This window comes from Excalfactoria chinensis, chromosome 3 (assembly GCF_039878825.1).
Source record: "Excalfactoria chinensis isolate bCotChi1 chromosome 3, bCotChi1.hap2, whole genome shotgun sequence".
Classification (NCBI taxonomy): domain Eukaryota; kingdom Metazoa; phylum Chordata; class Aves; order Galliformes; family Phasianidae; genus Excalfactoria; species Excalfactoria chinensis.
The window spans coordinates 93,012,933-93,037,887 of record NC_092827.1 but is presented as its reverse complement, the minus strand read 5'-3'; the positions used below and the strand labels follow the sequence as shown (position 1 = coordinate 93,037,887).

Genomic DNA, 24,955 nt, shown 5'->3' with positions numbered 1-24,955 from the left:
CATCTACGCATACTTAATAATATTAATAGAGCATTAAAATATTAATGCTAGTAGACAAGGTCTTTCATAAAGCACATAAACGAATTCATTCACTCTAGCTCATTAGCTTAATCGTCAACCCTTTTACAATGTAAGCGATTAACATTTTCATTGTTCTTCCTTGTTTTTCCTCAGACTTTTATTTCTTTGGGGATCGAAAGCTCTCTGAATACATAAGCTCAACAAATATCTGTGCACAACTGTACAGTAGGAATCATTAAAAGACAGCTAAGCAAAGGCTTTCACAGCTCACGCTTCAAAGGTACTGCAGAAAGCAACCATTTAAGAACCATTTTTATTCGTAGGTTTAATGCGATTATACACATTCATGAGTCCAACAAGATCTGCACTGTGACATTGAAGATACAGTACAATAACATTCAACATGAGGTACTTCATATTTATATATCTGTCCTTTATAAATAATGCCGTAAGCCTGCCAAAGTCAAACACTGCTCCAGCACAAATGGGTGCTGTTACCTGAAGTTAGCTGCATTTCATTACATTAAAACAAAACAAAACAAATAACAAATAAAACAGTTCAGTGCAATAAGCATGTAGAAATTAAAGTGTTTGCTTAAATACTACTTTAGATATGCAGAAAGTATATTACATTATACTCTCTATCACAGATTCCCCTAACCAGGAAAATCAAACATACAAGTAGTAGCAAAGGTGGCCAGGTACAGTTTAAGACAATCTACCAAAAGTTATCTCTATTGACATTATGTTTACATTCCAGGTTGATACAGCTGATGCTTGTAGAACATCCATGTGTTCCAAGTTTAGATACTACTGCTAAACTGACCAAATCCACACGTGGACACCTAAGTAAGTGCCTGGGCATCCCAAGGGGACAATAACTAGCCACCTTCTCAATACAGCAGCACCTGTCAGCATTAAGCAGGGCTCACAATCAAGCTCAAAAGCTGTTTCGGAGTGCTTATGTTTATTGATCCATATTAAAAAACAACTTTGCGTGCAGCAGCTCCTAAAACCTGGAAAGGACTCAGAGGAATTAAGCTAGAGGTAGCTTTCATCCAGCTTTGTCAAAACGATTTAATAAAACCAGCAAATAAAAATAATTAAATCATAGCTAATTTTATACAGCTATGCAGAATTCCAATCTCCTACCATCTACTCCAGCCAATGTAGCAGACAGCTTACTTTTACTTGCAGACAAGCAAATAAAAAGCCAACAAAATTAAAAGTGAGAACCAGAGTTTAGTTACAGCAGTGCAGTACTGATTTGTCCCAACAGCTGAGGTACCTCACCTTCTCGTCCTAAACTCAGAACGCAGCTTCCTACTGCAAGCAGCTTGTCAATCTGATATTGGCTCTGAATTATTACATTTGTGTCACTCACTCGCTGTAAGAAAATCTAGCAGGCTGATTAGCGCCTTGCTTTGCTTCCAAATGTATTTAAATAAATGGAATTGCTGCTCAAAACATTCTCTCCAGGTAGATGACCATTACCTCACGACAATCTTAGATTCCTTTCTGCAGTCCCTTAAGCAACTCTTTCTCCAGTCCACACATCCTTGTTTATTTTAGGCTGCATATCTAAATATATTTAACTGGCGGCTGTTTTAAAATCTCTTTCTGTGAGTTTTCCATGGACCATTCTGTTGAAATTCCAGTAACAGTCTGGATTATGTACGTCTGGTAGAAGAAAAAAACCACCATAATTTGAGGGTATTTACATTTCAGAAGGAATGTTGCTTACACACACAAACACGCATGTATGTATATAAAACACTAAACAGTAAGATGGGTGAAAGTCATAGATCTTGTAGGGTAGTTTTTCACTCGGCTCTCATTTATTACCTAGTGGAAAGAGCTGAGCCTTGGCCAGAATGTCTACAGTTCAGTTTTTCTCATCTCAGCTGATAGTTTGGACACTGCAAAGACGTGTTGGCACTTAACAATGGCCAGAAGCCGGGGTTCCAGCTGTCAAGAAACACTTAGAGAGTAATAGTGTCAAACTGATAAGAAATCTTATGGGAAAAAGATTTCCACTAGAAAACTGACAAGTCAGTTTAGGGTTGTGCTACATTAACGTGTTGATATATTAATCTTCAGACTGCCTTCATAATTATTTGGTCCTCTCATTTTGTTAAAACACACACGCACACAAAAGAACCCACTGTGGAGATTAAATGGGTTGTACTACAATAGGTCCCTCTGACATACAAGTGTCACAATGCAAAGGTGAATGATTTCCTTGTATTTAAATAGTACCTGCATCTGTTATTTATGCTTATTTCCTTCCCAGATAGAGCTGTGAAGCCTAATACTTTTCCAGAGATGACAAACATATGACAGGAAGCTTGAGAGAGGACTCAGATAAAGCAAAGATTCCGCACAAGCAGTTGTAAGAGATGCTCCTCACTTTTATCTAATGATATACACTAACTGTAACATGACCACGGTTGGGAATCTTGTCTCTTTCTAAATTCTCATAGTATAAAAAAGTTTAAGTCGGGATCAATACGTTCTTTTGTTTCTTTACAACATGCTTCTAAAATGTTTAGGAAGAAAGTAAGAAAAATATCAACTGTCCTAACATCAAAAGCTAGATATTAACTCCTGTTTACTTAGCGAGTATTCAAAGAAAAGTAATTTCAATAGCAAATCAACTTCAGTGTAGCAAAATTAGGTCAAAAGAGTACAGGTTTCTATTTGTGTATACAATTTGAACATGTGCAAGTACTTCCTTGCCTTCGAGGTGGGATTCCTGGAAGATGAACCTTAAAGGTCGCATGTCAAGCCCAAACCCTTACTCACTGTAAACGTGTCCATGCATTGTGGTCAGCATGCTGTGTAGCTTCCTCAAACAGCTGGTCACAGCAGAATCTCTCAGGATAATGGTATAAACCTATACTTTTTCTGTTTAGAACTGAAGCACTTCTTTTAGCCTCCATGATCAAAATCAGCTCAGCTGATTGGAACCTCTTCAGTTTGAAGAGTACACAGAAGAGAGCTATAAAACAAGGCTCCTACCCGTCTCCCCAAATAGTTACAAGCAAAGAGCAGGAAACAGAGAAAGGGAAAACTGATCAAAGATAACAGCATTTAGTGGAAGGAGTTTTAGAACCCATGAGATATGAGGACATCCTCAGGTGATTCAGGTGCATCAAAGCAAGTGTCAGCATCACCAGCAAACAGGTATCTCTCTCACTAAGCATTCAAAACTTGCTTATTCGTAAGAGCTTCCAGTTTAAAGTTAAATATTACACTTAAACTTCATCACCAATGATTCTACATATATAGCAAGCCAGTAATTTGCCCGTAGCATTTGTGACAAATAACTTGTACTGATCACGTATCTGCAGATAAAAAGCTAAGCGTCTGTAGGTCTGACCTAGACAGGTTTTTCATAGGAAAAAATGCTTCGTCTCCACACATTCAAGCATAAAATATGAGTTCAGGAATTTGCCCTCCCTGTACCCCAGTGCCATTTGTACTGTCCGAAGAACACTGAAACTGAACAGTCACTTTCCCACACTGAACTTCTGTCATTCCTTCCTGTCCAAAATAGCTGAGTTCATTACCATCCAAAATCACGCTAGCTGTGTAGAAGGTGTCAGGCTCAATCTGTACTGGATATTCAAACCACACAGGGAAAGTGTTACTAGAACCATCTGAGAAATATTTGCTCAAGTTCTGGCCTAGGATAACTCCTTGTCGTTTGAGTTCAATCTTGGCACTGTACTCTGCTGATCCGCAGCTGGAGCCATATAGCCCAAAGCCAGCTATAAACACCCTCTTATCAACAGCAAACTGGATGCTGTCACACCGGCCCCTGTAACGCCATTGGTTGCTGCGGTAAGCACAGGATTGGAAACGATGGCACCGCTGAGGAACAAGGCCTTTCCGGGGCTTGCTTACAAACTGTAACTCTGGCTTTTTGGCCGCTGTATACCAAAGGAAGATATCATTGGTTTCATTGAGAGTCAGAATCCCAGACTGAGCAGCGCCATTTGCAAAGTCATCGAGTGCCATGGTAGGGATGCGTATCAAGTACAGCGCCTTGCCGAGGACTTTGCGTTTATTCTCTATGGTGGCAGTTAGCTCCTGTCGCTGACACTCCACTTCGGCCCAATTCAGGGCTGCTTCAAAAACAACAATTTCTTTGGCATTCAGAGTCTCCCTTCGGAGAATGCTTTCAAGCGTCTGAAAATCAATGTCACAGAAGCCCTCAGACTTCAAAGCCAGCTCGGCCTGGGCATCAATCACTTCCCAACAGCGCTGGGTCAGGTCAGGTTCCTCGAATAAGCAGCTTTGGGAAAGCAGCACGCAGGCGTTCTTTGCACTTAGACTTGTTTCTAGGAAGTTGACGCAGGCACGGGCAAGATGAGGGACGATGTACTTCTTGGCAGCATAAAGAGTGGCCAGGACAGTATCTGCAGCCAAATCAATTTCATCACAATATATGTATCTGAAATGAAACAAGCATACTTAATGCAAAGGGATCATTTGTCAGCATCTCAACATTACGAAGAAGGAACATTTAAGCAGTTCTCCAGGAAAACTAAGTAATGCTTTTGGGAAACACTGATTTCCATAAGGAAAACACATGCTAAAATCACCACTCATGTAAGACCATGGAAGAGAACATGCTTAAATCTGAGGTGAAAAAACTTCTCATTTGGGGCACAGACCATGCAGAAATGATAGTGTGCAAAGAATGTAACTTCTTCAGCTGTTCTCCTCCCGTACATGTGTTGGTTAATGACAGAATATCGTCCTCAGAAGGTAGCTCCTCAAGTGCTAACTTACTTGGCTAACAGAACAGTCTGGAACACGTGTTACAAATGGTACTTGGATTTAATGTCCCAAGATAGTCAACAATGAAGATTTATTGCGGTACATACCAATAGAGGAATGAAAACTAGCTTACTCCTAATAGCTAGCTAGTCTCTCAGAACAGAAATGCTATTAAAGTGCAACAGGTGCTACTCATCTTCTTAATTACTGCTATTTCTTTTTTTTGTTGTTGCTAGTTTCTAAACAAGGCAATGAAACATAAGAAAAACAAAAGGCACAGAAAACTAATTTTCAAGTTTATTAATGACTACAACATTGTAGCTGCAATAATATGGTGTTTTCTTTCAGCGTCAGCACATAAGGAGGAAAAAAAAAAAAAAAGCCTTTTACTACCACAGTAGTGTAGTGGAAGAGAAGAAGGTGAAATTATATTTGGGACTAAACTTCTAGGATTCATCACTTGAGAAATGAAGCATCGTACAGTTTGTTCGTTTTAATATCTCATGCTTGAGGGCCCCATTTGCAGCTGGTGAATGCCATGTGTTAAAACCATGCCAAATGCAATTTTACTCTTCACGGGGGTAAGCAAGTCTTGATGGTTATGCTTGACAAAAGCACCTTCCTCTAGTGAAGCTGAAGTTCTGTGCAACCCTGGAGTAATTAAAATGTTCTAGTTAGCAGGTTTCCCAACACAACGTATTTTTGGCAGAACGGAATGTGCTTAGAAAGGGGAATTAGTACCTACATTGAGATGATTGAAGCTGTAAATATCTTTATCTGCATGTTTTTTCTTTTTGCAGCTGTAGGGTGCTATTCTCCAAGATATATCAAAAACTGTGCTCAGAGCAGATGCAGCCCAAGCACTATAATGAAATGGAAGAGCTTATGGAGAAAAAGAATACTCCTGCAAACTTTAAAAAACAGTAACAACTCAAACCTTTATTACTTGGGCTATTTGTAACAACAAAGACTTAGGCCTTAGGTATTTTACTGTTCAAAACATTTTGAACGTGTCAATATATCTGGTTTTATAATTCTTCTCATCGCTCTCCAACTCTTTTCTCCCTTATATTACTTCTCTTTGCCTGCTAGTACCGAAGAGAATGATAGCATCTGTTTTATACTGAAATAGGACAAAGTTGCTAGTTTAATATTCATGAAAGTGAAGAACTAATATCAGTGATTTACAACAGACAGCACAGATCGGCTGTCAGCAATATTCCACACTTCTCACTGTGCCAGTGGACCTCAATGCAATTACTCATACTCCAGTTTCACTCTATTTTTATAAAGAGGATTTTGCTAAAGCATAGAGTTTGATGGTTTAATAACAAACTCATCCTGGCTTACCAAGAGACCATAGTTCTAACTTGAACAGTCAATATTAAGATATAATGCACTAAAGACACCAACTCAATGTGTCAGCAGGATTATGAATTTTAACAACCTTCTGACTCTTTTTATAGACCAACAGAAAACTGCCAAATTGATTTCACTGTGAGAACACAATTCATATGTGTGTATCAGTCAACGTGCTATTTCCTATGTTATACCTTGCAACACCTTATCAGTTCTTCACTCTAAGTATGCATACCATACCTTAAATGACAAAAAATAGTTATGCTAAAAGAATTAACTGTCCGGGAAAGAAAATAACAATGTATTTTCTTACAAAGATTATTGCAGGTCTCTCCTGACTGAGGTAATCACCATGTGAGAGATAAGACTGCTTTGGGATGGGTAAAAAGTCTTCTTTAGAATCCACATCATGAGCTTTACGCTATCCACAACTCACAAGACTTGCAGGCAGCACTCATGGGGAAGATTTCCTGGGGGGAGAGAAGTGACGGGCCTGTATCTCCCCCCAGGCTCCACCCAGTGCAGCACATGCTCGGGATCATGCGATGAGGGGAATGCTGCACTGCTGAGCAACATCCTTTCCCATCTCTACAGTCACAGCTGCAGGCAGCTCCAGCGTTTGCAGACACTGCGGGCTCAGGAACACTGCAGCAGCAGAAGTGAGCACTGGGAAGGTTAGCTTAACATCCGCAATGAACAAAAAGTTTGTGTCATCTTCTGCTTTTTTAAAATAAAAGCCTAGAGGGTGAAGAACTCCAAGGTTCTGGTCATGTTCTCAAAGATACTTCTCTAAATTGCCATGGGCTAAATAATTTGTCAAGACTTATCTATCAGCATTGATACTCTCTTCTCTAGGTTTGCACTCTGAAAATATTCCTTCATGACAATGATACATTCAAAAAGCACTCCGTTTTTACTTGTCACGTCACATTCAGACACAGTGATATAGGATTCATTGTTCAGAAAGGGGGAGGTATCCAAGCATCTTATATTTGTGCCTTGTAAAAATCTACATGAAAGCAAAGCACAAGTCAGAGCCCTGCATAAAACACCTGCAAAACCAGAGAGGCCCAATGCAGGGATCTGCAGCACAGCACTGGCATAACATTCTATCTTTACTTTGCATTCCAGATCTATAGAACAGCTGTGTAACTTCAGCTTTCTTGTTGCAGTTATTGATGCTTGCACAATGCTGATGTTCACAATAGCCTATAAAAACCTCTATGCAAACTCTATATGTCGGTGGCACTGTAGAAGAACAGTCAGAGTTGCATATAAAGGAAAAAAAAAAAAAGAAAAGAAAAAAAGAAACCATTCTGTAATCACAAGCTAGTCAAAAGAATCTATGGAAGCAGCTAGTGATTACATCATTACATGCAATAAAACCTGCAGCATATTAAAAGGATTACTATCAGGTACTAACGTATGCTCTTCATCAGAGTGCAATGGCAGTTACCAAAGCTGAAGGGGAAAAAAACAAAGAAGTGACCTCAAAGGAATAACAGTTCTGTGATAGTGAATTTCTCTTTAAAAACCAGAGTTTACAGATACGTTCAAGGACAACTCAGCAGGGAAACTGATTTGTTGTGTTCACTTAGAAACAACATTATTTCTTATGCTGTTTGCAAGAAGAAATCAAAGACATGGATAAATAATCACATAAACTGACCACCCCCCCTTACTCTCCCCCAATCAAGAGTAAAACCCATTCTACTCTTATAAACAGCCTTTTTATCACTTTCTAGATGCACCAGTAAGATAGATGAGAAGCTTAATTATCAATTATTCTATTATTTATTATTTTTCACTTTCTGTTATGCTTGCAAAGTGTAGCAGAGGTTTTTTCTTTTTTTCTTTTTCTTTTTTTTTTTTTTAATACAGCTGACAATTGTTTTCAGTAACTGCATTCTTTTGTGTGCCATGTGTGGCAACAAACCAAATCAATAGGCATTACAGTATACAATGCGCCCAAAGATCTGCTGTCAAAGTCATTCTTTGCAACTGCCTACATCAGCCTAATATATGCGTGCCTGGAAGAAGAAGGGGAGACCAAAACGAGGTAAAAGTTTGAAATACTTGAAGCACAAAAAGAAGAATATTTCAAGCAACTGTTTTCTTTCTGTTCATATGCAAGTCAAACATACTGGTACCGTCATAGTTAGAGTACGTGTACATCATGAAGAAAAATACATCCAGCAAACAAATGATGCTTACTTCAGCATTGCAAGAAAAGCAGCAGGCTCAACATCTGGTATGCGAATTTCATCTTTGTCCTCAGCAAGTTCTCCATAGAACATCGCATGGAATACAGAGCTCCCAACAGCCAGGACATACTGTTGAGAAAGGGAAATCTTATTTCATGCTTGAAGCTGAAAAGAGCTGCCAACAAAAACAATGTGGGGGAGCCACTCTGAACATACTGGGCTTCACTGACAGGCACTAGATGCACTTCAGTAAGAAATGAAGTCAAAGTTAAGAACAGAATTACACATTTTCCGCTTCATTTTACTCTCTTGGGCGTATATGCATTAGCTACTGGAAACTGCTCATATCCACTACACAAGTTAACTATTTCTAGAAGGTCTCATGAGTAATATTAATCTACAGCACAAGCAGCACTCCTAACTTTGCAGAGACTGCCTCAATACAAGCATATGAGAAACAAAGAAAGGCAAGGGACAGCACTGCACGTAGCCTTTTACTGCATAGAATTATGCCTGCTCCAGAAGAGCCCAGTCCTGCATGCTGTGTCCTGGTGTAACTGTGGGAGCTCTCCTGCCTTCCCTCCCCCTGAAAAAAACAGACAATGCAGCTGTTGCTTACTTTATGTCCTGGCAGCCGCTGGGTCCCACCTGGTGGCCCGACCACAAAATGAACATCTGCCATCAAGTCATTGTTGAACATCACTGCATTTCTACAAACAGAGGCAATGTGTTAATTTACAGCACCCAGCGCATCTGTGCAAACCAAAGAAACCAGATTTCTGAACAACTTAAAGTTACACGCTAGCAGAATGAAAAGCAGGTTACAATTTGTTTTAAGCTACATTATACACCATGGATGGGGAAAAAACAAAGCTTGGAGGGGCAGAGGGGTGTAAAAAATATAATTATAAAAACTTTTCAAAACTGGAAATCAGTCAAATCTCCACTAACATCTACAAGCAACATTGTTGCTTGCAGCCAGCAACATTCTTATTTACATTGTTTATTATTCAGACAGCTGCAATGTATGGAAAACAGATACGAAAATATTTTCCACTACCAGAATACTTTTTTCTGCAGAGAGAACTGTTTTACTCAGCAAATAAATGAATAGCTGAAAGCACACACTATGAGCATCTTGCTACTTTTCACCACTCCATTCAAAGAACAAAAATTAACTTTCCTGAACTTACCTCTCTCTGATGGTCGGATAAAGTCCTTGCCAGTTTGGTGCTGGAATAGTGTTGTTGTTATTGAGATTTTGCTGGTGGTACTGCTGGACAGCAGTTGTATTAGTGTTGGCTGGTTTCTTTCGGGGAAAAATATCAGCAGCCATCTTCTTCTTTTTTTTGGTCTTCAAGGTAATGATTTCATAGCAAACTGGAGGCAATTTGCTGCTGCTGCTGTTGCTATTTCCCTTCTTAGAGCTCTTCTTAGACCTGTTCTTGACCGTCTCTGGAAGCATCAAGAAAAAGGTGAGACATTTCATGTTCTTTCCTTTCTCATCTACCATGAGTATACTTGTCTGTATAGCTAGATAACCTGGCTAGCTAAGAACATTAAAAAATGCACATGTGAGCTGTTAAACACAGAGCAGCAGAGCAGAGTTTCTTTTCCTGCAAGACAAGGTGACCTTTCCAGCATTCCGAGTAAGAAACCAGGCTTTAAGTTTGATCCAGTACTTGAATTGTTAAATACATCCCCATCATTCCTGCCAGTTTTATTTCTTCCCAGATTTCCTGACTGCGAGCCACCCGAAAGCAGCACACCCGGCGCAGAGGCACACGCGGGGCTGTAGCAGCAGCTCCCGAGCGAGGCAAGCAAGACGTGCCGTAGCACTGCTCGCCTGCCCAGCGAGCTCAACTTGTGCGATGAGCGGATCCGAAGCGACCTGATATTCCAGCCCTGCAGATGGAGTCAGCCAGCATCCAGAGCCAATAGCTGAAGTCACTGATAACGATTGGGCTCAGCCGCACAGTGACACCTATTGTAACGTACGCGGCTCCAACATTAAAGCGACAGCAGTTGTGCTCCTTATTTAGTACACAGTGCTAAGTAATAAAGGGAGCTGCATGCACAGTTACATAAGTGCCTGACTGGCTAGAAGCGTGTGTGTTTTAGCTCTCCTTGATGCTGCCTGCATTTCACAGGGGAAGGAATAAAATGTGGAAATCAGGTAGAGAGAACATCTTTGAGCCTAAATGTTTAGGTGGGAGCTGTTTCCACATGCAATTCATACTAGCTCGGCTTCGTACATGCCTACTATGCTCACAGATCCCTACTGTGGCAGTTGTTCAGAAAGAGCACGCTATAAATATCGGAACCAAATGAAAGCAAATCAGCTAGCAGCAGCAAAGACAGCGACACAGTTAAACAATCCCCTTCCAAGCAGTTTCTACTCCAGTTTAACATGAATAGGGATGAGGTCACAGCTTTAGCTTTAACTCCTTATGTTTCTAGGTAATGTAATAGCTTTTGACAGGAGTCCCAAATGACTAAGTAGCGTTCATTAGACCAGCTTACACATGACATGGCTGCACCACATCAGAAGGGAACTTCTACGTGTGCAATCAGATTAAAGCAAATCAAAATGAATATACTTAATCAACATTTCCAAGCGTTCAATGCAGTTCAGACCAATTTATGAATCGCAGGCAGAAAGCATTTCTCAAGAGGCAAACACATCCTGATTTTGTTAACAAATACTTTCTGAAACTAACAGGATATATGATACGGCAATGAAGTCATTTCAATAAAAAACAAAACCCTAATTTTCGGTCATTAGTTTACTTATAATTCAATTTAGATCAGATTTCCTTAGTAAAAGGTCAAGCGCATTGAAAAAATAAAAAGGCAAGCACAACAAAAGCATTAGGTGTCAGCATTTCCCACCTTAAAACACAAGATGGTTTGATGATAATTCAAATACCATTTCCCAATTGTTTTCCTCTTTGCTCTTCAAGCAAATGTAGCCATTAATTAATTTTGCTGGACAAGAACACAACACTGAAATAAGTAACTGACAGAAGGCTGGTGGAGAAACAGTTGCCCTTGCTGAAATACCTGTCAGAGTCTGCCATGGACTGAAACTGAGGCACGGAGATGCTACTCAGGCTATTCACTGAAAAAAACACTGCAACTGCTTGTGCTACAGCTATAGCTCCGCAATACAACCTCAAAATCGTAAAGCCTAAGTGTAGATACTGCACAGATTATTAGGTCTCCTTGAGAAATAACTCCATGTTAAGCGCTCATTAAAAACACTGGCAGTGGTCATTACAAGATTTGGCTGCAGAGGTTTGATATTATTTCCAGACACAAATCTATCTCCTCTGTCTGCTAATTTTAAAGAAAATGGTGCGTTACACCTGGTGTGGCTGAAAAGTAGAGACATGTTCCTGGAGAGGCAGGTCATGCAGTTGCCAAAGAAATTCTACCTAGCAAGCTTTTCTTTCCTTTTTTGCTCTCTCTCTTTCTCACTTGTTCTTTTTGATCTGTGCCAGGTTTGTTTGGGACAGAAACTAATCATATTTGTCATGTAGAACTGCGATGGTAAAAGAAGGGGTAAAGGAAAAGAAACTTATCCTGCAGATGGGATGTTTATAGTTGCTCACAGCAGAGAATTTATAATGGAAATACAAAGTATTCTTGGATTTGTGCAAGTTTCTTTTTCCCCCACTCCTTGGGTAAACTCCCATCCCTTCCCGTTACAATAACAACCTGTTTGCCATTCCACGGGGAAGAAACGTACAGATACAGAACAGCCACACATCAGAAAATCTGGTTTTCATCATTGCAACTAGCAGAAGGACAGCAGAGTTAGGAGATTCATATGGGAGATTTGATTTTCATTCCATAAATCCATTTTACCTAATCCTATAGAATAAAAGAAGCAATGTTCCCACAAATAATTTAGCCAATGGAAGCCCAAAGATTACACCCATAGTAGATAAGGTTACCAGGATGCCACAGAAGAGAAATGGAAAGACAGAGCCACTGGTTAACTCATTCTAGGAAAAACTAGTAGCTAAAGTAAAGCAGCAGGAATCAACCATACCTTTGACATCCACAAAACACAACATAAAACATGCTGTGCTCTGTTGGGGAAGGAGGAGAGGGAAAGCTGTGGCTGAAGTATGTTCTGACAAATCCAAAAGCCAGTCAGACCTCTAGTAGCCAAAGATAAAACTTCACACATGCTGATACAAAGCCTAACAGCCATCTTTGTCAATTCCTAAACCACCCATCAAAACCTGGTTTGATGCAACTGGAAAAGCATTGATGATTCCACAACAGACCCCTGAAGCTCCTATGAAAAAGTTATGACTCTTTCAACAGACTTCATATCACCTTCCACTGAACTTTATTAGCTCCAAAACAAAGCATCACATATCAGTTATTAGCCTCAAGTGAAGTGGAACAAGAAAAACATGGAAAGAATCAGTGCTTCTTGCACTCTCAGTTTTGGCAGCAGTCTCCATCTATTTTCCTATAAAATAGTTTTCCTCTCTTAATATACACACACTGTTAATGTCTCTACAGCTCACTGTTTGCAATCAGTAAAAGCACACTCAGATGAGCGCCCTGTTGAAAGATGAGTCAAATCCTCAAGTTCAAAGCAGCCTGCTTCTGGTAAGAGAAGCAAGGAAACCGGTCCTTTCCCAAAGATCTATCCATCTCTTAAAACTTGTTACGATGTGATCCTCATTTTCTCCAGTAATTTCCATTTTTCTTTATTAGTTATATATTAACAGAATGGAACTTAATAAACATCTTAAATATATATTTATAATTCTTCGGACATCAATATTAACTTGTAAGCAAAGTAACCACACCAGAAGTATTAATTTAAAGGGTGCAGGAAATTCCATGCTTAACTCTTAACACGGGCTTAATGAAAATTCTAAATACCAGATGTGAAGAACTGAGCAAAGGACTACACGATGAGGCTGAGCTGCTATGCATCCACTTTCATTATCCTTTCAAATGATATGGGGCATGTTATAAGCCCTTGGAAACCAGCTCTCAGCTAAAAAGTGTTTAAAACACAAACTGTCAAAACTAAAAAGAATTATTAACTTTACAGTTTAAATCCAAATGCACATAATATATCTACATTCCCAGCTCTAATTATCCTTTAAGACCATAATATGCCATGAAACCATTGGGAAGGTTGTCACAGGAATCATACTGCACGCAGTGCTTGGTGCAATAACATGTATATGTATGCCTTTCTAAAGGTAACTTACCATTGAGAAATCACTGAATTTTTCCAGAGCTGTGGGAACACTCTTCCTCACATTGCATCAGTCTTTCCTTCTGCAACAGCAAGTATAACCCAAGTTTTCCATTTTCTATCTTCTAATAGGTTGTGCTTTTCCTCTACCTCACATTTAGAGCTCTGCTCTTCACGTAGAAACATGAAATGGTCAATTTCAATAAAAATCAAGACTTCATCACAATTTCCAGTGAGCTGCTGCAATCAGATTCTGAACTGAGGAATGAATTCCAAGCAGGCAATGAGAAAATGCATATATTCCTTTTTTTGTAAAGTTTCCAGGTCTTTTCCTTGGCTGTTATTATGCCTATGCATTATTAAAATTCTTTGTTTAAATTCTGGATTCCCCGATGAAATAAGTTTCAAGCGGAACATCTCTTATTAGCCAAAATAAATGTACACTTAATAGTTAACAGATCTACCTGTCTGCTGTTACTTCTTATTGAGTTTATGCTTATTCTAAACACTAATTAAAAAACGACGTGTACAAGTTCAAAGAGCAAAAAAGCAAAGAATAAAACCAAGAAACCCAATGCACACAGCAGAGGAGCTTAACGCTGTTTAACTATTTATGAAATATTTAGTCATTTGGAAGAAACCGTCCCATCCCAACCCTTCTGTTCGTAAAAACACTCACTTGGAAAGAGGACTGACAGCTCTGTTCCTGATTTCCTCCAGTAAAAACGCATGTTAGGATTGACTAAATCCTTGCTCACACAGGTTAACTGCATCTTGAACCAACACTAGAAGCTAAAGTGCATTTTGCTTTAGGTTGTATGCTGGCAAAATGCTTCTTTACAAATATTCTTCCCAACTCTGCTTAGTGATAATCTTATGCTCTATAGTACGAAGATTAAAAGTCTCAGAATATTTTTATACAAGTTTTTATAAAACAGAAGAACAGAGAATAAAATTGCCTTTTATTCTCACATTCCTGTATTATCTGCTAGAGTATGAACCACATCTCTGTGCAACACTTCTTACTGGCCTCCCTACCAAGGCAACCTTCATCTTTTTAATACGCCTTTTTTTTCCTGTATCTGCAGACATTTTCACTGCCTCCTTTTGATTTTCACATCAATATCCTTTTCTGAGACAAAGCAATCAAATCAGAACACAGTATTTAAGAATAACAGTTATCCCTAGATTTATTCCATCATAAACATCCTCCTTCCCTCACCAATTCAGGCTTGGCCCAAACTGAGTGCAACATCTCCTCCCGTTACATTCTTCCTTAGCTGCTTCACCTCCGCGATTTAACCACAGGAGGTTCAATAGCTGAGTATTTCTTTCCCAAACATACTAACGTAACTCTAACAGATCTAAAGTTGGCAATTTATCCTATAAACACTCATTTGCTGCTTCATAGCTCAAAGTAAGAACAAGAATTATAAATGGATGCTTGAGATGAGAAAACCTGCAGCTACAAAATGAGAGATTCAAGGTTACAGGTGATAGGCTGTTTTTCTACTGGAAGTGGTAAGTTTTGCTCTTGACAATCCGCAGGGTCAGAAAGATAAGTTCTTTCCTAGTAGCTGCTTCCTTCTGTTGTTGTTGCTGCTTCTAAGCACGATACTGAGAACCTGAAAGCATTCAACCCCTTTTCTAAGAGAGGGGTCAACTTTAATTCTATTCCGCCTCTTATCAAAACTGACCTACAAAGGCAAGATCAGATAGCTCAGGAAATTGGTAATGAGATACAGTGGTTTTCATCTCTAGGTCACTAACTCTAAATTGACCGAGGTCAACAGTAATCAAAAGTCATTAGCATTTAATGATCGTTCAGTGCCCTGTGAGAAAGAAGCTGGTGATCTCAGTGCACTTGAGAGAAACCAGCACTACAATTAGTACTAACACGCTGGCTATTTCAACAGAGATTGCGATCAGGTAACTACAGCCACAACTCCCCTTCCTGTCTTGCAGGCAGATTTTATACTAGACAAACCTTTATGCTAACTTCAACTTGGCTCAGAAAAACTTCACTGAATTAGTTAAATTAGGACCTACAAAGACGATGATCCTGTTCCCTTCCATCACTGTCTCCCGGATGTCTTTGTTCCCCTACACACAGCTCAGTTAAGCCTGCCAAAAGGTAGCACAGATAAGGAGAAGGCAAGATCTCACTTGAGAGCTGGTGGCACTAGAAGAGTATCTACCCCATCAATATCCAAAGGGGCAACGCGTTACCATTGATTATGTTAGTGTGTAATTCAAGGATTTTGTTCTTTATGAGCGGCTCACCTACTTTCACATCAAACCAGTGATGCAGAACCTGGTGGGACATAAAAGGGAAGAGGATATTGCTACAACACACACTGTAGCTGTTCAGCAGCCTGCAAACTTCAATTTCCTGAGACTGCCGTGCTTTAAGCTGCTTCAAGTTTGCAACTGAACAAAGTTAAGAAAAACAGACTTGAAAAGCTTGGTTAGGAGTTGTAACATAAACATTATCGGGTTTTGCCATGGTAAAACAGCATCATGCCAATCCACAGGACCATGAACTCCACTACATGTGAAACAACCAGCTTACAACCCAATGCACATCCATGACTTGGCACGCTTCTGGTACCTGGAACCATTAAGTATTTAAAATAAGTTAAATGGGGGGAAAATGGCACAGTATTTTTGTTTCTAGTGCATTTTAAATGACAAAAGACTGTCCCAGCTAGTGAAAAACAAGCAGGTTAGTCCATCAGCAAAGCAAAGAAATGCGTTCTCAAACACCTTCACACTCTTCTGTTGAAAGAGTCTCAAACCCCACGAACAAATACTCGTATAATTTTTAGACAGTTGCTTAATAACCCCAGTTTTTAGTCATGAGAAACTGATCACTGCATCCACATAATTCAAGGAATGAACACAAACACCGCGTCCATTAGACTGAACTGTACTCAATTTTCTTTCACCACATGTTAGGAGCTGTGGATCTCATTGTTCCCCCTCGTTTCCAGGTTCACACAGCACAGCCAGATTCTGCTTGGATTTATGATAGCGATTCCACAGGGGAACCAAACCACTGCCAAACTGTGATCTGCTTAGATGTTCTACGATATCTGATTTACTTTCTTCCACGGCAAATATTTCAGTCACACTTGCCAATTAGATCAGTTATGCTTTAGTATTTTGATTAATTTCTCCTCCTCTTTACAAGTGAATGGCAGCTCACTTGCAGTAATGAATTTTTAAGATGAACATTAATATGCTCCTTAATTCTGGTTTCAAAGTATATTTCCAAGCAGTAAGACTTATTTGTGCAGGAATACCAGGGTATCCTAAATGCTAACTCTCCTTCAGGATAATACTGCCTTATTGGCTCTATTTTCAGAGCTGCGGTAGAGAAAAAATTGAAGGAGTAAGTAAGGTATTTTAAGGGACTGTGAGAGGTAAACTTGCATGTGCATTAGTTTTACATGTTATAAAACTTCATGCATTATGGAAGCCTTTATTTTCTCATACGTGCAGCAGTATCGTCTCAGTCTGAAAGTCAAACAGCACCTAGGTGTTCTATGTACGCTGTTATGTGCATTGCACTACCCCAGTGTCACACTCTATGCCTTTGAGCTCCGTGCCCTGACAACAAAGCAGTAGGGCTGGGATTGCTTCCACCTGAGTTAAACTGGGTGCTGAGGACCCCAAAGTAGGGCAAAACACTGTTCCTTTGCTGGAGTGTTAAGTCACTGCATGCATTTCTATTGTAAATAATAAGCAACTTGCCTCAGCTCCTCCCCAGCCACAGAGAGCAGGGCTTAAGCTTTCACCTGCACCAACTGCTAGTAGGGCAAGGTGACAAGCTGTAACACATCATGGATTAGATTTTAAAGGGATCTGGTTCCACCTTAAAAGCCTGTGTATAAAAATCTCACAGCTACTAGGTGCGAGAAAATGTGCTACCCTACCACAGTTACTTTCCTCTCTGACTCCCAAAAAACCTTTGTCACCAAGCAAGGATTGAGGAAAACGTGAGCTAACAAAACTAAAATGCTGGAGAATATAACATTTTGAAGCAAAAATGATTCCTTTGCATTTCTGTAGAGTACAAGAAACTGCAGTGAGGGTGGAAGCAAAGTGCAACCTGGCACATGAGTACCCACTCTGTCAGAGGCACACAGTTACCAACAACTCATTCCGAAGTATACTGAAGTGGTACCTGACCCTCTGGTGACTCAGGGTACCAGGCAGCCTCACAAGGCAGGTAACAGGGCCAGACAAGGGGACTTCTCAACGTGCCTTCCACATCTGTTTTCTGTGACAGCATGTTCTACATACCCAGAACGCACAGCAGACACCACAGAACACCGATCTGCCCATCAGTATTTTAAAATGCAAATACTTTGTGGACACTGAACTCACTTAAGTCTTCTTTCACTCCAATGTGCTGAGTTATCAAATTCAAATGAACCAAGAGCAGGAGAAAAGAGACAAGCCAGGCCAGAAAAACAGAAAGCCCACAAATACAAATGAAGTGACTAAGCTTTCCCCCCCGGGTTTTGTTAGAACAAAACAATAGCCTGCAAGATTGGTTAAGTTAGTAGAAAGCTACAGGAGAAGCATCTCGAATGATCTAACAAAGCTCATGATGGGCACAAACAACTTCACACAATGGATGGAGGCCTACATTTCTTCCAACAGCATAATGAACAGCAAATCATCATTAGGCCTCTGCTTTAATTGAGTCTGTCTTTGCACTAAAACTGCATGCTACATTCAGTATTGGCAATAGTTCGGAACTTATTTCAAACGCCAAAAAAAAGTCCTAAAGTATCGAATTGGTAAAGTTCAATTCCCTAATAAACTATCAAGATGTGATACATTATAACATACCGCACACGATTTCTGCAGGCAACTATGAAAGCAGCTCTTTGCCACCAAAACAAAACCTATTTTAAGCTTTGAGTCAAGGACCGGACAGTTCCATTACAATCTAATGCACTTTTGTGTCCACACAACTCAACAGCACGTCCCTCTGCAAACAGGGAGTCTGGGGACACAGAACAAAAACTCACACGGTACAAATTTACTGCTGAAAAAAAAATAAGCGTTGCCCAAACTGCAGCAACAGCACAGGACACCTACCCAGCACCTGTCAGACGGGACACAGCGGTGGGTGTTTTAGTTAGGAATACAGGTAATCACCTTAGGAGCACTAAATACGGTAGCTCCAGCTTTTTGTTTCTCACGAGGACACGACCAGCCCGCAGTCCTCGCCCCAGAACAAAACTCTGAAGGCGCTGGGCCTCTATGAAACAGCTCTGCTTGCAGACACGCGGACCCCCAGCCCACAACTCCAGGACCGAGGTCAAACAGCGCTCAGTTACAATGGTTTCCTCTAAGAACTTTTACAGCACGGCGAACCAGCAGCAGCAGCCGCCCCTCGGGCCGCTCTTTGTACCGACCCCCGGCGCAGCTCCGCTCGCTGCCCGAACTCCCGCTCCTCAAGTTTGGCGGAGGTCTCAGGGCAGCGCTCTCCGTACCGGCGCCCAGGTGCGGCGGCTCCGCCCCGTCGCTCACCGAGACGCCCCCGCTCCCCGCCGACTCCCCCGCGCCTCTGCCCCCCATAGCCGGGCCCCTCCGCTCGCGGCGGCTCCCTCGCCCCCCGGCCCCGCGGCGCACGCGGCCCAGCGCCGCCGGCTCGGCCCTGCCCGACTTACCGCCCCGCTCCCCGCCGCCACCTCTCGGCACCGCCCGCCCGACAAGGGCCGTGACGGCCGCCTCGGCACCCCCCGCACCACTGACCTGAGGCGCCCTCGCTCCCGGGGCGGCGCGGCCCCTCGCAGCGCCCCGCGCGATCCCGCCTCGAGAGCGCGCCCGCCCCGCACGCACGCGCACGCCGCGCACGCTCCCCCCACCCCTTCCTGCCCAAGCGGCGCGGCGGGGCAGCGGAGCTCCGGTTAGGGGGCTTCAACTCCAAAAGGCGTCGGTGCGATGCCGCCGTAGGGCAGTAGTGTCAATAGAACGGCCCGGGAGGTGCGTCGGGGCACCAACCCGAGCTCAGAGAGTGTGGGAGATGAGCAGACCCGGGGGGTTATGGCGCTACGGCCCTACACCGCCGGCACCACGAGCCGCTCGGGCGCTGTGCTGCTGAGCCGCTTCAGAACGATCGGTGCACGGCCTCCATAAACACACCGCTTCATATCGCGGCTCTCTCTGGTCACAGGGGAATTTAACGTGTGTTGTTGGCATTTATTTTTAAAAGCCTAACACAAGGCTTTATTTCAAGGTGGTTTTTTGTGGGTTTTGTGCCTAAGGAAACAATTATTTCTAGAGTCAGTGTTGCTCTCTGGCTGAAGTCTCTCATGACCGTTCATTTATCCTCATGACAGATGTTAGATATCTCTGCAATGTCACATAGGACAGATCTGTGCATAACCAGTGCTTTGCTTCTTCCCTGTTTAAATACTTCAGCTATTAAAGTAGATACAGAACTACCCAGCAACTCTAATGACCGTATTACATACACACACTGTATAGCTCTTACAACTTTCATCAGCAGAGTACATGCTTTAAATTACAGTCTGCAAATGATGATTTAATGGGGACTCGGAAGGCTAACGAAAATATTCATTGTCTGAAGTGAATTTAAACAGCAGGGTTAAACCTGGATAACAGCTGTGATTTTCCATCCTGTTTTCAGATGGAGGGTAGAAGGCCCGTTTTGTACATCCTGCTCTAAAAGCATGTGCAGACCAGTAGTGCATTCATTCTTACCTTGAAATAAGGCAGGCCTGTTGCAGCCAGATCGCACCTCCATCACAAACGAAATGGGGTACAGCCCACTGCTGAAGTGTCATTAGTTGCTTTTGGTCCTCCTTGTCTTCAGGCTGTGTGTATCGTACTCCCGATGTGAGTTCAGCAGGACAGCTTTTTGGGATCCTCAGAGCATTCCTGAGCTTCCAGCTCAGCTTGTTCAGCTGCTTACAGAAGCCTGGACCATGACTACCCTTCATGCCTCAAAGAACACCAACCTGGTTCAAAGCATACAGGCACGTGGTTACTTTTCCAAGTCAAGAAGACCTCTGTGCAGCTTGCTATATTCCTCAGAGACGTGCTAGTTATCCAATGCTGCGTTTTGCTACAAGTTTCAGCCCAACTCCAGAGCTAACAAGCTGCCACTTGAGCTAGATCTAAGAATGAGATGAACACAGAACTCTTGCTGAGACTTCATGAGAAAACAAGAGCCTACCTCCTTTGCAAGAAAGGATGGGCAACTCTGAGAGACCTGTACTCAGATCTGGTTAGGCTGCACCTCAAGTACTGTGTTCAGATTTGGACCCCTCATTACAAGAAAGACATCAAGGCCCTGGAGCATATCCAGGGAAGGGCAACGAAGCTGTGGGGTGTCTGGAGCACAAGGAGAGGCTGAGTGAACTGGGAATGTTCTGTTTGGAAAAGAGGCTCCAGGGAAACATTATTGCCCTCTACAGCTACCTGGAAGGAGGGTATAGCAAGGTCAGGGTCAGTCTCTTCTCCTATGTAACTAGCAATAGGATAACAATGGCCTCAAGTTGTGCCAGGAATTGTTTAGGTTGGTAGGGGAAAACTTCTCCAATCAGGCACTGACACAGGCTGCTCAGGGAGGTGGTTGGATCACTGGCTCTGGAAGTGTTCAAGAAGTGTGTAAATGTAGTACTAAGAAACATGGTTTACTGTGTAACATTGGTGTTAGGTGGATGGAGAGACTAGACGATCTTTCCCAAGACGAGAGGTCTTTCCCAACCTTAATGATTCTATGATTCATTTGGAGTGTTCCATCATAGCTTTGGGACTCTGCCTGTTCCCATCCCAGATTTCCAGGCAGGTACCAGTACTGCCTACCACAAACCCAGGGCTATAGCACTGTTGGGGAAGGTGAAGCTGTGCATGGGAGAGCTGATCAATTTTCTTTTTCCTTTGGTCTGCAAAGCCATTTAACTGGGATAGACTCTGCCACGTGTTTATGGTAAGATAACAGAGTCAAATATTTGTGTTCGGTCACATCCGGACTTGTCTGTTCTCTTGTCTCAGATATTTTCCAGGCATTGAGCAGCACTTTACGAAGACTTTCTAACTTGAAGAGGCGTTTAAATATTCGTTTTCCAGTTCAGCTCGTATACTTGGGAGGTCTTCCACAAGTGCTTCAGGATTTAATTGCAGTTTCTCCAAAAGCACTTTTCCTCCAGGAGCTTTGCTACTGCTGACCGTGCCTCCCATGCCTACTCTCACCTCTTAAAGCTTCACTGAGTCTCTCCACACAGCTTCCCGGAAAGGTTATTGTCTTATGTTTAATGGGGAGGAAAAAAAGGCAGTACAAGAGATTTACTGCAAATGGAAGCTATTACTGGAGCAGTTATCAAATGAAAGAACAATATAATAATGTCTAGCCATAAAGATATGAAGAGTTGCTTGTCAGAGGCAAACACCCAACTTGTAAAATTAATGTGTGTGGCTGCTGCAAGCTCTTTTTGGCAGACAGGTTGATGTCCTTACAGTACAGGTGAAACCCCCAAGTGTTCTGCAGATAGTCAGGCTGTAAGATGGGTAACCAAACCAGAAGCAGACAGAGTGAGATGCACTGTCAGCTTTCTCAGAGCTGGGGATTTACTTGAAACAGAATTTGGCCTCATCCTGATATTCCCAGTGCAGTGCTGTGTCCCCTGTGCTTATTTAGGCATCCGATGCCTCCAGAAATTGAATCCTGTTATCTCCAGCAGGACTATAGCTCATTGAGGCCGCTGAGCCTGATTATTGCATTAATACTTAATGAAATAATAGCAGAGCGTGTTAAATTTTTTCTGCCCTTAGACCTGTAAGGTCAAGTCATGTAGTTCTATAGAGAGAAGCCAGAAGATAGTGCTTTCCAGTTGAGAATTCAGGCAGATAGTTTTCCTCTTCTCTTCCAATTCTGCCCTCTCCTGAAAAGCTGGGACAGGAATCCCTTCAGGCTCAAGCAATCTGCTATTAAACTCTCCAAATTAGAAATACATGAACTAGTAGCTAGTAGTCCAGTACAGAGCAGGAATTCACATGACATCTTCTGCTAACATAATAACTGAGAGGTAAATGCACAGAAATACCAGAACCCCCAGTGTGAATTGTGGCCTTAATACGGAGGAAAAGATCTTGTGCATGTTGAGGTTGCAAAATATTAATGTAACCTGAGCACAAGAGCAGCAAAGGAAAAATGGTAACCTCTGTGGAGCAGCTGTACATTTTTTTGTCAGAAGTGTTATATCAGTGAACACTAATGAGAAACTCCTCCAGCAACTCACAGGGACAGAGTGCACTAATTCAAGTCTAGAGGTGGGTGCCCACAGTTGTACGAGCCTTTCTGTGCCTCTGCCCTTGCTCATCAGAGAGGAGTGTTGAAATGCCCATCTCATCACATGCTGTTCAGGGGCCCAGTGCTAGTACCTCCTTCTTCAGGTACCGCTGCAACCAGACAGATTGTTGCCACTGTTACCAAGCTCTCATGCCAAGTTTAGTGGCTCTGCAGGTGATTAGGATGCCCCTGCCTAATAATCATCAGCATCAGGCACTAGTTGCATCACCTCTGCAGGCCTCCTACAGCAGCATGCACATATGTTGCTCACAAATAAGATGTTAAACTCTGCCTCACTGTCCCAATCATCACACATCTCATAACTCTTCTCCTTTTGCTTATAAAGAGAAGCCTGGTCAAACACCCTACAGATGTGTGGCATCAGCTGTGGGTTCAGCCCAGCACTCCACTACAAAGAGACCATGGAAGGGCACAGAGAAGCCGCTGGGGCTTACTCTTCCCTTGGGCATTAGGGATGCGAGAGGCTTTTGTAGCTAATCAGAAAAGTTTTTGATTCCTGTGAACTAACATCTACAACTGACACAATAGCCCAGCCCTTTCCCCACTAAAATCACTTACATTTAGCAGCACAGTCACACCTCCTTTCCTGTTGTCCAGCTGTATAAACTACACCAGAAAACCACTGCTAAGTCTTTCTTCCAAAGGCTCATGCTCCTTTTGCAGTCTTTTATAGCTTTGGCATGCAGTCATTAAGCCCCAGGTGCCATTTAACTCTCCCTGTCTGCATCAGGAGGGCAGTAATATTTTTCCTCAAAGTCCTTGTTGAGGCTCTTACTGACCTGAAAGCTGCTTGCAGGACATGTCAGAAGAGTTGCGGAAGCTCCCCTGGTTTCAGGATGGACTGTGCTTCAAGCAGAGGAAAGCTACAGCAGCATGTGAGGCTGCAGAGAGGCTTACCTTGGCTCTGTGTGATGGTGAAATAGAATGGTGCTTTAATAGAGAATTAGGAAGGAAAATGGTTATTGAATTTTACTACAAACCCCCAAGGCAGAATGAGGAGTAGGACGTAAAAATGTTCAAGGAAATTAAACAGGCAATAAGGAAGGGCAGAGCGTTGATACCAGCAGCCTTAATTATCCTAGCTTACAATGGGTGCACCCTGTAATAATTTTCAAGTATCATTGGAGTGAGCACAACAGGTTTGACCCACTGCTTCTTAAATAAACCTCTCTAATTAGTAACATGCATGCATTATCAGGAGCTGCCAGGAACAACATCTTGAGTCTGTTACTGTGGAACAAACACAGTGGATACTAATCTTGCTCTTAATAATTTTGTGTGTGTAGGTTATGGATGAAACAGGAGCTGCAGGGTGGGCCAAGATAATAGAGAAATCTCTGCAGCATGGTGGGGAGGGAGAGTGTATGAGTCTTCACATCCTTCACACTGACCGAAGAGGTCAAATACGCCTCATTTCTTCTCCAGGGCCATTAGCTTATTCTCCTGCATTTACCTCTTTGCATGCTGTTGAGAACAGTGTATGAATGGGGTGGATAATCCCAGCTCTGTGTGAGGAGAGCCATCTTCAGCAGTTTTGCCTCCTGCCAAATAAGTATGTGATGTTAATCTGTCCTTTTGGTGCCTGGAGGAAGAGCACAGGCACCCTCTGCTCCCTGCATCTGCATGACAGAGGGCATGGATTAGCCCTGAGTAAGGCATCTTGAGAGTCACAACCATCTGGCTGTCATTAGTTTGACTTGATGGAACTGGACAAATGTAACAATTAGTATGGTAAAAACTCCTAATTAAATAAATTAAAAAAAAAGATAACGATGATTGAGGGTGGATGGGTTTTTAATTTTATGCATGAATGAAAGAACATGGCAATTAAAACCTTGAGTTTATTTATGTGCTATTTTGTAGCAAGATGTTCCAAGGTCCATGAACCTGGCTGACAGCTCCCTTCTCTGTCCTACTGCCCCAAGTTCCTCTATGCTACATCCATGTCCTGTCCTCTGCTCCTTTCTTCCCCACTTCCTTCCTCTCCAC

At 42.1% G+C, this 24,955-nt stretch overlaps 1 protein-coding gene across 2 annotated transcripts; it reads right to left on the bottom strand.

Moving 5' to 3' along the window:
* Positions 1–19,435, bottom strand: BTBD3 (BTB domain containing 3). 2 transcript variants are annotated; one of them, XM_072331480.1, is made up of 5 exons: positions 19,384–19,435; positions 9,566–9,827; positions 8,992–9,082; positions 8,383–8,501; positions 1–4,480 (listed from the first exon to the last, which is right to left on the bottom strand). In XM_072331480.1, exons 2-5 carry the CDS (start codon positions 9,706–9,708, stop codon positions 3,448–3,450), a joined length of 1,386 nt encoding a protein of 461 aa, XP_072187581.1. In that variant the 5' UTR covers positions 9,709–9,827; positions 19,384–19,435; the 3' UTR covers positions 1–3,447. The 2 variants fall into 2 exon arrangements, with proteins under 2 accessions (XP_072187581.1, XP_072187580.1); XM_072331479.1 differs by lacking the exon at positions 19,384–19,435 and having other exon boundaries at positions 9,566–10,756.
* Positions 19,436–24,955: the final 5,520 nt, after the last annotated feature.